This window comes from Crinia signifera, chromosome 8 (genome assembly GCF_055691185.1).
Source record: "Crinia signifera chromosome 8, ASM5569118v1, whole genome shotgun sequence".
In the NCBI taxonomy this organism is placed as follows: domain Eukaryota; kingdom Metazoa; phylum Chordata; class Amphibia; order Anura; family Myobatrachidae; genus Crinia; species Crinia signifera.
The window spans coordinates 18731810-18746994 of NC_139224.1; the positions used below are offsets into that span (position 1 = coordinate 18731810).

Below are 15185 nucleotides of genomic sequence, written 5' to 3' on the forward strand. Positions count from 1 at the left end.
ATGGAGATTTTTGGCAGATAATTGCCTGGTCTGTATCGGGGCAATGGTGTTAAATGCGTTTTTACATCATACAACAAAAACACCTGTGATGTGTCAAAGGTGCAGCACCCGAGGCTTGATGGAAAGAGCCTTTTAAGTGCTATCTGAAGTATATGCAGAGGTGGGGGTGACAGACTACTCAGCTACCGGGTACTGAGCGTGCTGTGTTTGATCACAGCAGAGCGGCAGCTAGCGAAATAGAGGTAGAAAGTCAAAAACGAAAACGAAAGTCAGGTTAGAGATAAGGATACTGCTGGTTAGATGAAGTATTCCTGGGTTTACTTAGCTTAGAGAAGCGGTGCCCGGCGCCATATGACGGGAGCCGCTACTCAAGATGATGGTTGTGACCAGCGTCTGTGACGGAGGCAGGGGGTGTGTCAGGGGCGTTCCTCACACGTGTTTCGCCGAGGCTTTCTCAAAGGACGCTGTCAGGAGGACAGCACAGCCCGTATACATGTACTGCTCTGGCCAATCGGAGCCAGGGGGCGGATCTGTGCAGCTGAGAAGGTTTAGTGTCCCGTCATGGTAGAAGGCGGGTCTATGTCTCCGCAACTTGGGCTGAATTATAGCGTGGATAAGTGAAACTGGCTAAGGAGTCAGTGATGAAATAATAATAACCCTGAGTAGGTTAAGCTGTATGCGTGATATTCACTACATGGACAGTATGATGAGGGCATAAAAATACCCATGTAATGTTTAAAAATGACAGTGATTGTCCAAAAAATGTTAGCTAAATATGGAAATTATTGTAGTGTTCTCACGCGATTTGAGGGACTGCGGGAGTTTAGTAATAACTATATATGAGAGAATCTGCACATTTTTTTGACTGCATCTCTTTAATTAAGAATGGAGATTATTGTGATGTTATAAAGGAGGCAGTACCGTAATTTTAAGGGGCTGTGAAGATTTTATAGTAACGCTGTATGAGAGGATCTGCACATATTTGTATGTATCTCATTCATTGTATATATATATATATATAGAGAGAGTATAATTAGGAATAATTAAATGAAGTGAGTGACGATACAATAAATGAATGAATGAAAACTGAATGGGAAGGGAAATGAAAGAAATATAAAAATGAAAAAAATGAAAAAAATGTAAAAAATAAAAAAAAAAAGTGAAAAAAATGTAAAAAATGAAAAAAATGAAAAAAATGAAAGTAATACATATGATGTTAGGTGCTGGAGAATTTGGTGCTGGCTACTAAGTATATATTGACCATTCTGTCAGCAAACAACACAGCAGCATACCGGAAACAATATAAAGTATGATGCAACATGCACATACATATACATACACATACATACATACATATATATGTATACATGTATATACATACACATCAATAACAAAATATATAATATATATATATAGGGTCGAAGAACTGGACAATGATGATATTGGTCATAATGGACACCGAATGGACTGGCCACTCAGTGTATGTTGAGGCAAACTAGCCAAACAGCATGAAGGAGGAAACAATATATAGAGAAATATATATCATGTGTCATATGTAGAGAGATGAGGTCAAAATACAGTAGAGGAACTGGATAGTAGTGATATTAATCATTATAGGCGTTTGATGGGGGTATCAAGTGTTCCCAGCAAAGACAGATCTCCAGGGTGGAAGGGTGTAGGACAATGGAAGTAGGAGACAAACACTGGCTAAAGGAAGGCGCTATAATTAATGCCTTCATTGAGGCCTTTAGGAGTAAGGGATCCGAGATGGAAAATCCACCAGCTTTCCTTGCGGAGGAGTGACTGGGTGATATCACCTCCTCTTCGTCCTAGGTGGATATGTTCGAGCCCACAAAATTTGAGATCCTTGGTGTTTGCGGCATGTTTTTTAAGGAAGTGTCGTGCTACCGAGGTAATGGTCTTCATTTTTGATTGATCACTGGCAGCGTTCCTGACATTCCCTAGATGTTCTAGGATTCTCTGTTTAAGAGGCCTGGAAGTCATGCCAATGTATCTCAGTTGGCATGGGCACATTATGCAGTAGATGACATTAGGGGTCTTGCAGTTGAAATGTTCCCTAATCTCTATGGATGTCCCAAATTTGTCTTCTATAGTCTTGATATTAGTGACGTGGCTGCACGCTTTGCAATTACCACAGGGATAGGTCCCCGTGGTTTGCGATTTCTTTGGTTGAGTCACATCAAAGTGGCTGTGCACCAGGTTATCCTTCAAATTTGGTGCCCGGCGCCAGCTCATATCCACCCGTGGGTTTAGATTGGCGGCAAGGTCATGGTCTGATAGTAAGATAGACCAATGTTTTTGAACAATATTTTTGATTTCTTTCCATTCCGGGCAGAAATTTCCAACCAGTCTGATAGTATTTGATGTTGTTTTTTCGGGCGTTTGGAAAAGGATCTTGTCTCGGGAGGTGGTGAGTATGGCCTTCCTGGATTTCTTAATAAGCCTCTTGGAATAGCCACGTTCCTGAAGTCTTTGAGATAGGTCTTTACATTTTTCTTCAAACACTATGTCGTCCGAGCAATTTCGCCGGAGTCGTAGAAATTCACCCTTGGGTAGGTTGTCAATAGTTGGGGGAAAGTGCGAACTCGTGCTGTGTAGTAGGCTGTTGGTAGAGGTGGATTTGCGATATAGTTCGGTGGAGAGCATGTTGTTGGTGTCTCTGTAGATTCTCAAATCCAAGAAGTTGATGCTGTTGTTGTCGCATTCAAAAGTAAATTTTAAGTTGAGATCATTTGTATTTAAACGCTCAATGAATCTGGTGAGGTGAAGTTTAGAGCCTTTCCAAATGACGAAGATATCGTCTATATACCTCATCCAACTTTGTATACATTCGGTATCCTGGTCGTTCTGAAAAACCACCTCCCTCTCCCACCACCCAAGGAAGAGGTTTGCATAGGTTGGAGCACATGCTGCTCCCATCGCAGTTCCTCTTCCCTGGATGTAGTAGTGGTTTTCGAAGATGAAGTAGTTTTTACGGAGTACAAAGTCCAGAAGGTCCAGTAGGAATTCATGAAAAGGAGTGATACCCTCCATTTGCATGAAGTATCGAACAGCTTGTATGCCGAGGTCATGCTTGATGCAGTTGTAGAGTGCCTCTACATCTAGTGATACTAGGAGATGATCTTCATCCAACTGCACGTCATGGAGTTTCTTGAGGACATCGGCGGTGTCCTTAGTGTATGATGGTAAGCCGACAACATGATGACGCAGATGAATATCCAAGAAAGTGCATGCCTTTTCAATTAGGGAGCCATTACCGGACACGATTGGTCTGCCAGGTGGTTCTTCAAGGCATTTGTGAACCTTGGGTAGCAGGTAGAAGGTTGCTACTCGTGGTGTGGGGTTCTCAAGGTATTTATGCTCCGACTTGGTGATGACTCCGTTGGCTACTGCCCTGTTGATAATTCTATTGTATCCTAGTAGGAAATTAGAGGTGGGATCAAACATGGATTTGCTGTAGCATGATGCGTCATTGAGTTGTTTGTGTGCTTCTTTCAAATACATTGAGACGGGCCATATAACGATGTTTCCACCCTTATCCGAGGGTTTGATGACCACGTCTCGCAGCTCTTTGATTTCTTTGAGAGCTTTGGCTTCTTGTCTGTTCAGGTTTCCCCTTGGTATGAATTTGTTCTTCTTTTTCCTTAGATATAGCTGGTCTAAATCCTTCGCCACTAAATTAGTGAAAACTCTCACTTCTGGGCAGATTGTATCTTGTGGAAAGAATGTTGAGCGTTTTTTACAAATTTGCCTACTATTACTGGCCTCTACCGGATTCTCCAGTTCCTCGAGTTCTTCTAGGGCTTGCAGTTCACGTGTTGACCATCCTGGGTTTTGGTCAGATTCATTTAATTCCTGTCGAGAGGCATGGAATTTAGTGAGGAGTAGTTTGCGGCCGAATAGTTGTAAACTAGTTTCCCATCGGAATCTGTCAAATTTGCCAGTGGGTGAGAAAGAGAGACCTTTTTGTAATACTTTTTGTTGATCTGTGGTCAGGGTATGGGTTGATAAATTAATTATCTGGAGGCCTGTCACTTCGGTACCTAGTTGGGTTTTTTCCTTTGTGACTGACGGCTTGGTTGCCGCGGTTCCCATCTTGTCCAATCCCTTCTTCGATTTTTTCTTTGATCGTCTTGTCTTCCTCTTCCACGGTATGCTCCTCTCCCCCCGCCAAAATCTAAAAAATGTTGCTGGTTACTTGTGTGTGGGTTATCATATGAGTTGTCGCTCAAGTCATCAGTGCTCGAATACTCTGATTCCGAGGGTGATGGTGTGCCACGTTGTTCTTGATTATAATTTCCTCTGCGTACTTTTTGAAAGCGTGTCCAGTTGAATATCCTCCCTGTCGAAAAATCCCTTTGATCCCTGAGGAATTTGGTTTTCTTGCGGTCTATGATGATTGTTTCGTAGTTGTCCAGTTCTTTCTTGTTTCTGTCAAAGTTTGCCTGGAACTGGGGATCCTGTTCCCACTTTTCCAGTTTTTTACCCAATTCTTCTATGTTTTTGGTGCACTCCTCTAGAACCAGGTTGTTATGGCGAATTAAGATGGACATAAGCTCCTGGGAGCATTTGAGGAGGCTGGTTTCCCACTCTTTCTTCAGAGTGTCGGTAACCAAGTCGAATGCCGGGAATGTTTTGGGCCTAAGACCTCTGGGGGTAATTTTTTGCTTGCAATAGTTCTCCAGGCTAGATAAGTCCCAGTTTGTTCGTATCTGTTTTTGAAGAATTTTCTTCAGACTGGCCAAGTCCTCATCCCACGTTTGATCATGCTCCGTCTGGGCTGACTGGGTTGGGAATATGGTATTGAAGTCGTTAATTCTATGTCGGCTAGTCAGTTCACTTCGTAAATTGAAAGTTGACATTATTTGTAGGGTCAATAATACAGTGAATGTTCAGTTGTGCTACCTCCTGGTAGATTGGTCTCTTAATTAGTAGCATTCCTACATCATACAAGTAACTCCCTCGCAAAGCACATACAGAATCCTATATCATACATGTAACTCCCTTGCAGAGCACAGGCGGAATCCTACATCATACATGTATCTCCCTCTTCTATCTGTCCCCCTCCTGCCAGCATGACCACGCCTCTCCATGACTACAGGACCATCCTATCTGTCCCCCTCCATGACCACAGCCCTCTCCTCTATCTGTCTCCCTCCCGACAGCATGACCACAACTCTCTCCGCTATCTGTCCCCCTCCATGACCACAGCCCTCTCCTCTATCTGTCCCCCCATGACCACAGTCCTCTCCTCTATCTGTCCCTCTCCATGACCACAGTCCTCTTCTCTATCTGTCCCCCATGACCACAGCCCTCTCCTCTATCTGTCCCCATCTATGACCACAGTCCTCTCCTCTGTCTGTCCCCCTCCATGACCACAGCCCTCTCCTCTGTCTGTCCCCATCTATGACCACAGCCCTCTTCTCTATCTGTCCCCCCATGACCATAGCCCTCTCCTCTATCTGTCCCCCTCCATGACCACAGTTCTCTCCTATATCAGTCCCCCTCCATGACCACAGCCCTCTCCTCTATCTGTCCCCCTCCATGACCACAGCCCTCTTCTCTATCTGTCCCCCTCCATGACCACAGCCCTCTTCTCTATCTGTCCCCCTCCATGACCACAGCTCTCTCCTCTATCTGTCCCCCTCCTGCCAACATGATAACAGCCCTCTCCTCTATCTGTCCCCCTCCCGACAGCATGACCACAACTCTCTCCGCTATCTGTCCCCCTCCATGACCACAGCCCTCTTCTCTATCTGTCCCCCCATGACCACAGCCCTCTCCTCTATCTGTCCCCCTCTATGACCACAGCCCTCTCCTCTATCTGTCCCCCTCCATGACCACAGCTCTCTCCTCTATCTGTCCCCCTCCATGAACACAGCTCTCTCCTCTCGCTGTCCCCCTCCCAACAGCATGACCACAACTCTCTCCGCTATCTGTCCCCCTCCATAACCACAGCCCTCTTCTCTATCTGTCCCCCTCCATAACCACTGCTCTCTCCTCTATCTGTCCCCCTCCTGCCAACATGATAACAGCCCTCTCCTCTATCTGTCCCCCTCCCGACAGCATGACCACAACTCTCTCCGCTATCTGTCCCCCTCCATGACCACAGCCGTCTTCTCTATCTGTCCCCCCATGACCACAGCCCTCTCCTCTATCTGTCCCCCTCTATGACCACAGCCCTCTCCTCTATCTGTCCCCCTCCATGACCACAGTTCCCTCCTCTATCTGTCCCCCTCCATGACCACAGCCCTCATCTCTATCTGTCCCCCTCCATGACCACAGCCCTCTCCTCTATCTGTCCCCCTCCATGACCACAGCTCTCTCCTCTGTCTGTCCCCCCATGACCATAGCCCTCTCCTCTATCTGTCCCCCTCCATGACCACAGTTCTCTCCTATATCAGTCCCCCTCCATGACCATAGCCCTCTCCTCTATCTGTCCCCCCATGACCAAAGCTCTCTCCTCTATCTGTCCCCCTTCCGACAGCTTGACCACAACTCTCTCCGCTATCTGTCCCCCTCCATAACCACAGCCCTCTTCTCTATCTGTCCCCCTCCATGATCTGTCCCCCTCCATGACCACAGCTCTCTCCTCTATCTGTCCCCCTCCTGCCAACATGATAACAGCCCTCTCTTCTATCTGTCCCCCTCCCGACAGCATGACCACAACTCTCTCTGCTATCTGTCCCCCTCCATGACCACAGCCCTCTTCTCTATCTGTCCCCCCATGACCACAGCCCTCTCCTCTATCTGTCCCCCTCTATGACCACAGCCCTCTCCTCTATCTGTCCCCCTCCATGACCACAGCTCTCTCCTCTATCTGTCCCCCTCCATGACCACAGCTCTCTCCTCTATCTGTCCCCCTCCCAACAGCATGACCACAACTCTCTCCGCTATCTGTCCCCCTCCATAACCACAGCCCTCTTCTCTATCTGTCCCCCTCCATAACCACTGCTCTCTCCTCTATCTGTCCCCCTCCTGCCAACATGATAACAGCCCTCTCCTCTATCTGTCCCCCTCCCGACAGCATGACCACAACTCTCTCCGCTATCTGTCCCCCTCCATGACCACAGCCGTCTTCTCTATCTGTCCCCCCATGACCACAGCCCTCTCCTCTATATGTCCCCCTCCATGACCACAGTCCTCTCCTCTATCTGTCCCCCTCCATGACCACAATCCTCTCCTCTATCTGTCCCCCTCCATGACTACAGTCCTCTCCTCTATCTGTCCCCCCATGACCACAGTCCTCTCCTCTATCTGTCCCCCTCCATGACCACAGCCCTCTCCTCTGTCTGTCCCCCTCCATGACCACAGCCCTCTCCTCTGTCTGTCCCCCTCCATGACCACAGCCCTCTCCTCTATCTGTCCCCCTCCATGACCACAGCCCTCTCCTCTATCTGTCCCCCTCCATGACCACAGCCCTCTCCTCTATCTGTCCCCCTCCATGACCACAGTCCTCTCCTCTATCTGTCCCCCTCCTGCCAACATGTACTGTAACTCCCTTGCAGAGCACTTGTCAGGGGCAAACGCAGGATTTTCAGAAGGGGGTTTCCAGAGGGGCGGAGCAAAGCACGGAGATGGACACTTAGGTGACCCAGTATATGCCAGGTCAGTTAAAATATTATAGATAGACCAAAAGTATATAAATAATAATAATAATAATAATAATTACATACAGTATATATATATGTATATATATATATACATATATATATATATATACATATATATATATATATATATATATATATATATACATACATATATATATATATATATATATATATATATATATATATATACAGGGGTGTCAACACCAGTGTAGACCCCTGGGCATAGCAATGTATTGGGGCATCTACCGATCCTCCAGTGGTAGGGGTGGGGGAAGCTTTGATGTCCCACGGGTGGTAGGGGGTATTATATCAACCGCTCAGCATGTAGGGCCTGGATCAGTAATTTCCACTAATTACCCCTTTTACTGCACACATGGTGGGAGATGGGGTGGGAGAAGGGGGCATTGGGCTGAGTGAAGGGGCCCTGATACATAACTTCCAGGGTGGTAGAGGATGTTTAATACGCAGAGGAGGGGTGTATAGTGGAGTGGGCTCATTATTCATAATTTTCTGGTGGGAGGACAGCTTGCTTGACTGCAGATATCTCCAGTTCCCAGAAATAGATTTATTAGATTTTAATGGAATTAAAAACTAGAGAATCCCACCTACCAAATGGTATTGGGGACTAGGGGATCAGAGTTCAGGAGGCAGAGCAATCTGCCAACCAGTATATAAAACTACATACCAGATGTGTGGACCTGGAGCAGTAACCAGCTGCTGGAAGGCTGATATCTCTAGTTCCGGGCACAATAGAGACAAGCTACTAGTGTCCCTCAAAGGGGGAGAGTCCCAGCCTTTGGAATATATCCTCAGAAAAACTCTAAGTCTGACAGAACCTGAAATATCTGACTGGGAAGAGCAATTAACAGGCTTGGATGGGGACCACTGCTTTGAAGTCAGATATCTCCGGTTCCCAAGAGCCGATTTTAAAAATTCTTGTACCCATGGAAAGAGGGGACCCTCAGCTTTCCGCCTAATGCCCTTAGACTCCTGGGGGGGTTTCTGGGTACTCAGAAACCCCCCCTGCGTGCGCTACTGCTTGTATTGCTATATACAGTAATTTTGGGTCTTGTGTATATACTTGCAGTAGGGAACATACCTGTGTAATGCAGGCCCCGGTAAAGGCCACAATCACAGCCACCACATTCACCGTCAGCTGAAACTGCAGGAATTTGGATATACTGTCATATACATTGCGTCCCCACATCACAGCCTTCACTATACTGCTGAAGTTGTCATCGGTAAGGATGATGTCAGAGGCTTCCTTCGCAACGTCTGTGCCTGCAATTCCCTGCAAAATAACACATCAGATAGAGAAGTGACATCTGTCTTCACCAGCGGGGCCGTGGTCATCATTCCCTGTTCTCCACTTGTACATGTCATCTATAACACAGAGGGCAGCAGCCTGAGGAGCTCTCATATAATATCTATAGCATTCTCCCCACATCTCCCTTCCTGTCACCACAGAAATAGCCCCATCTGTCCGTCTCCCGCCAGCATGACCACAGCCCTCTCCTCTATCTGTCCCCCTCCTGCCACCATGACCACAGCCCTCTCCTCTCTCTGCCCCTCCTGCCACCACGACCACAGCCCTCTCCTCTCTCTGCCCCTCCTGCCACCACGACCACAGCCCTCTCCTCACTCTGCCCCTCCTGCCACCATGACCACAGCCCTCTCCTCACTCTGCCCCTCCTGCCACCATGACCACAGCCCTCTCCTCTCTCTGCCCTTCCTGCCACCACGACCACAGCCCTCTCCTCACTCTGCCCCTCCTGCCACCACGACCACAGCCCTCTCCTCACTCTGCCCCTCCTGCCACCATGACCACAGCCCTCTCCTCACTCTGCCCCTCCTGCCACCATGACCACAGCCCTCTCCTCTCTCTGCCCTTCCTGCCACCACGACCACAGCCCTCTCCTCACTCTGCCCCTCCTGCCACCACGACCACAGCCCTCTCCTCACTCTGCCCCTCCTGCCACCACGACCACAGCCCTCTCCTCTCTCTGCCCCTCCTGCCACCACGACCACAGCCCTCTCCTCTCTCTGCCCCTCCTGCCACCACGACCACAGCCCTCTCCTCTCTCTGCCCTTCCTGCCACCACGACCACAGCCCTCTCCTCACTCTGCCCCTCCTGCCACCATGACCACAGCCCTCTCCTCTATCTTTCCCCCTCCTGCCACCACGACCACAGCCCTCTCCTCTCTCTGCCCCTCCTGCCACCATGACGACAGCCCTCTATTCACTCTGCCCCTCCTGCCACCGCGACCACAGCCCTCTCCGCTCTCTGCCCAACCTGCCACCACGACCACAGCCCTCTCCTCTCTCTGCCCCTCCTGGCACCAAGACCACAGCCCTCTCCTCTCTCTGCCCCTCCTGCCACCAGGACCACAGCCCTCTCCGCTCTCTGCCCCTCCTGCCACCACGACCACAGCCCTCTCCTCTCTCTGCCCCTCCTGCCACCATGACCACCGGCCTCTCCACTCTCTGCCCCTCCTGCCACCATGACCACAGCCCTCTCCGCTCTCTACCCTTCCTGCCACCACGACCACGGCCACTCTCTGCCCCTCCTGCCACCATGATTACAGCCCTCTCCGCACTCTGCCCCTCCTGCCACCATGACCACAGCCCTCTCCTCTCTGTGCCCCAACTTAGCCACTATGACCACAGCCCTCTCCTATCTCTGCCCCTCCTGCCACCACAACCACAGACCTCTCCTGTCTCTGCCCCTCCTGCCACCAAGACCACAGCCCTCTCCTCACTCTGCCCCTCCTGCCACCACAACCACAGCCCCCTCCTCTCTGTGCCCCAACTTAGCCACTATGACCACAGCCCTCTCCTCTCTCTGCCCCTCCCACCTCCATAACCACAGCCCTCTCCTCTCTGTGCCCCTCCACCTCCATAACCACAGCCTTCTCCTCTCTCTGTGCCCCTCCACCTCCATAACCACAGCCTTCTCCTCTCTCTGTGCTCCTTCACCTCCATAATTACAGCCCTCTCCTCACTCTGTGCCCCCGGCCACCATGACCACAGCCCTCATCTCTCTCTGCCCCTCCCACCTCCATAACCACAGCCCTCTCCTCTCTGTGCCCCTCCACCTCCATAACCACAGCCTTCTCCTCTTTCTCTGTGCCCCTCCACCTCCATAACCACAGCCTTCTCCTCTCTCTGTGCTCCTCCACCTCCATAATTACAGCCCTCTCCTCGCTCTGTGCCCCCGGCCACCATGACCACAGCCCTCACCTCTCTGTGCCCATCTAACATCCACATACCATAGCAAAGCCCACATCTGCTTTCTTCAGCGCAGGGCCATCGTTGGTCCCATCCCCGGTCACTGCGACCACCTGCCGCTGCTCCAACTGGGTGCTGTCTATGATACCTGCCAACCAATACAGGAACAATATAAGTGACACACGTGCACCATTATAGGCATATGCTATAGCAACTGATTATAAAGCAAGAGGAAAAGTCATATTCTGTAAGGGGCACGGGACAAGGGATGGTTTAGCTTCTTCTATGTATGCTTCCCCCATTTTCTATGAATGCATTCATCCGCCCCTTTTTAACTTATTATCTAATATTTACTGGTCGTTTGCTTTCTAGGAGACTACATTCACCAAAACTGTATGGATGTGACACAGTCACTGTATGTGTGCCTGTATGTGTGCTGGAAACATCTGACCGCAGGTATGCAGGTGCGGGGCAGAGGGGCGGAGCAGATGCTCCAGAGGGAGGGGACAGTGGTACTGTATGGATGTGACACAGTCACTGTATGTGTGCTGGAAACATCTGACCGCAGGAATGCAGGTGCGGGGCAGAGGGGCGGAGCAAGTGCCCCAGGGGGAGGGAACAGGGGTACTGTATGGATGTGATACAGTTACTGTATGTGTGCTGGAAACACCTGAGAGCAGGAATGCAGGGGAGGGGCGGAGTAGGTGCCCCAGGCGGAGGGGACAGGGGTACTGTATAGATGTGACACATTACTGTATGTGTGCTGCCGAAATCATACATCAAACCCCATGGCTGGAAACACCTGAGAGCAGGTATGCAGGGCCGGGGCAGGGGGCGGAGCAGGTGCCCCGGGGGGGGTGGGGGGCAGGGGTACTGTATGGATGTGTGCTGCCGGAATCACACATCAAACCCCATGGCTGGAAACACCTGAGAGCAGGTATGCAGGGCCGGGGCAGGGGGCGGAGCAGGTGCCCCGGGGGGGGTGGGGGTGGGGGGCAGGGGTACTGTATGGATGTGTGCTGCCGGAATCACACATCAAACCCCACGGCTGGAAACACCTGAGAGCAGGTATGCAGGGGCAGAGAAGGTGCCCCAGGGGGAGGGGACAGGGGTTCTGTATGGATGTGACACAGTCATTGTATGTGTGCTGCCGGAATCACACATCAAACCCCACGGCTGGAAACACCTGAGAGCAGGTATGCAGGGGCAGAGAAGGTGCCCCAGGGGGAGGGGACAGGGGTTCTGTATGGATGTGACACAGTCATTGTATGTGTGCTGCCGAAATCACACATCAAACCCCTCTGCTGGCCATTGGGATCCAGTCAGTAGGTCGACATGGTCAAAAGGTTGAAAGTTACGTACAATAGGTCAACATGGAAAAGTTTGCCGACTTTAATATCCAAGTGCTGAGCTTACCGCCACACTTATACGCAGGGCCGGCGCCACCACTAGGCAGGACTAGGCATTTGCCTAGGGCGCCGGCCACTGGAGGGCGGTACTGAGCTGCCAAGGTACCATAGAGAGGTACCAGAAAGCAGCTCATCCCGCCTGGTGCGAATCAACGCTGCCCCCTGCGCTCCCTGCTGGGGGGGGGGGGGGATTTCAGCGAGGATGGAGACGCTGCCCCCCGCGCGAGCCGCCGGCTCCCTGTTGGGGGGATTCAGTGAGAAAGGAGAGGACGATTTGGACTCGTAGCACCCGGAAGCTGCAGCAGCTACAGCGCACCAGGGGGTGCGGGCGTCTGCCGCAGTATCGCCCGCACCCCCCCCCCCGTGCTGCCGTATTAGTGTCGACCACCAATCCCCCCTCGGGCGGTGCGGGGTGTTTTGCCTGGGGCGGGCGGGGGGCTTGCACTGGCCCTGCTTATACGGTGTTGATGTGAGTCGAAATAAACAACAAAAAAAGTTCACTCAAGTCGACCTTTTGACCCTTTCCATGTTGACCTATTGTGTCGACATTTTTACCCCACTGGCCTAAGCCATGTTGACCTTTTAATATGTCAGCCTATGGCCTGTCGATCGACTTAATGACTGTTGACCTTAATTATTACCAACCATATGACCCATCCTCCTACCGTTTCCTGCATGCGCAGCAGTATAATGGCCGAAGCATTATTTGCCCAGAGATCTTCAGTGTGAGTCCTCTACTGCTTAGCCGCCAGCACAGAGGAGCGGAAGAGGCTGCACATGGACCAGCTCTTATCCCGCCCCTGGATATAGGTGTAAATGAACATGCTGCAAGGTTACAGCGCTGTCGGCACAGAGGAGCGGAGGCTGCACATGGACCAGCTCTTATCCCGCCCCTGGATATATGCTGCAAGGTTACAGCGCTGTCGGCACAGAGGAGCGGAAGAGGCTGCACATGGACCAGCTCTTATCCCGCCCCTGGATATATGCTGCAAGGTTACAGCGCTGTCGGCACAGAGGAGCAGAGGCTGCACATGGACCAGCTCTTATCCCGCCCCTGGATATATGCTGCAAGGTTACAGCGCTGTCGGCACAGAGGAGCAGAGGAGGCGGCACACGGACCTCCTCTTATCCCACCACTGGACATAGGTGTAAATGAACACACCTGTGAGGTTACATTACTGCCGGCACAGAGGAGCCGAGGAGGCGGCACACGGACCTCCTCTTATCCCACCACTGGACATAGGTGTAAATGAACAGGCCTGTGAGGTTACATTACTGCCGGCACAGAGGAGCCGAGGAGGCGGCACACGGACCTCCTCTTATCCCACCACTGGACATAGGTGTAAATGAACATGCTGCGAGGTTACAGCACTGCCGGCACAGAGGAGCAGAGGCTGCACATGGACCAGCTCTTATCCCGCCCCTGGATATATGCTGCAAGGTTACAGCGCTGTCGGCACAGAGGAGCAGAGGAGGCGGCACACGGACCTCCTCTTATCCCACCACTGGACATAGGTGTAAATGAACACACCTGTGAGGTTACATTACTGCCGGCACAGAGGAGCCGAGGAGGCGGCACACGGACCTCCTCTTATCACACCACTTCCCTTTCCCTGAACTGAGGACAGGGCCCCCGAGCTCCGAAACGTTTTCTGTTTTGTACATGGAATAAACTTCCACTTATTTCACCATTTACGTCAGTCTCCGTGTGCCGCTTATTACTGCCCTGTATATATATACCCTGGGATTAATTGGATTGTATATATGTAGATATATATATATATATATATATATATATATATATACCTCCAAACACGAGTGGCACTTGGAGACTGGTTAGTGCAAGTAAAGTGCGTTTATTGTCACACCAACGTTTCGGAGCTTGCGCTCCTTCGTCAGGAGGCTCCGCAAGCTCCGAAACGTTGATGTGACAATAAACGCACTTTACTTGCACTAACCAGTCTCCAAGTGCCACTTGTGCTTGGAGGTATGATGCATGGGGTTATGTAACCCTTCTTGGAGGCACTGGAGCAAGAGAGTCCTGGGGACACCGGAGTGCCGGAAATCGACTTGCATTTATATCTCTTATATATTTGGCTACATCTGTCAATCATCTGCGGCTGTAACGCTGGGCGGGGTCACACACCACCCAGATTGCAAAAACAAATGTAGCCAAATATATAAGAGAAAATAACCCTGCAGTCCAACACCTATCCCCACCTAACCCCCGCAATAACGCACACCTTATTGCACCACCACGCGCTCTCGGTCCCGGTCCCGCTCCCTGTGCCCCGGATCCTGCGCTCAGGGAAGACAGTGTACAACTGTCGCGGGCAGTGGCGGAAGTACCGGAGGCTGCTGCCAGGTGTTTGAACTTAAGGGGGCACACAATCATCTCCTCCATTGCCTCCGGTGCCCCAGTCACTTACATCAGAAGCTGTGCAGTGACAGGACGCGGAGCGGCGGCATGGTAAGGGTTAATCGAGTAGTAGGATTCGGCAGTCAGGAGGCGGGGGCACTGTCTGAGTGAAACTCCGCCTCCTGACAGAGAAAGTCCTGCTGTCCGTGCCCGTCTCTCGCTTGAACAACCCCAGCTCCTTCATCTGCGCTGTCGCTGCTCAGGTTGATAATGGAAGAGGGGCTGGCGGATGTGCCTCGGCAGTGACAGAGTGCTTACAGTAAGGCACACACCAGGATCACTTTTCAGTGTGTGGCTGTTTGTGTGTTTGGCTGTGTATGTGTGCGTATATGTGGCTTTGCTTTGAGTGTGTGAGGAGTGTTTGTCTGTGCACATGTGGCTGTGTGTGTGTGTGTGTTTGTATATGAGCATACCTCCCAACTTCTGTCCTGTAGAAATAGGGAGCGCCCGAAAAGGGGGCGGGGTGTATGCAAATGAGGTCAAGGCTTATGCTA

General features: G+C 50.8%; 1 protein-coding gene across 11 annotated transcripts in view; it reads right to left on the bottom strand.

Annotated features, from left to right (window-relative positions):
• ATP2B2 (ATPase plasma membrane Ca2+ transporting 2) overlaps nt 1-15185 on the bottom strand; it is a 276982-nt gene that overhangs the window by 33799 nt on the left and 227998 nt on the right. For all 11 annotated transcript variants that reach the window (XM_083155903.1, XM_083155895.1, XM_083155894.1 and 8 more), the window contains 2 exons: nt 10905-11011; nt 8734-8925 (listed from right to left, as the gene is read on the bottom strand). In XM_083155903.1, coding sequence (XP_083012029.1) covers nt 8734-8925; nt 10905-11011 — 299 coding nt within the window. The remainder of the gene's footprint in view (nt 1-8733; nt 8926-10904; nt 11012-15185) is intronic.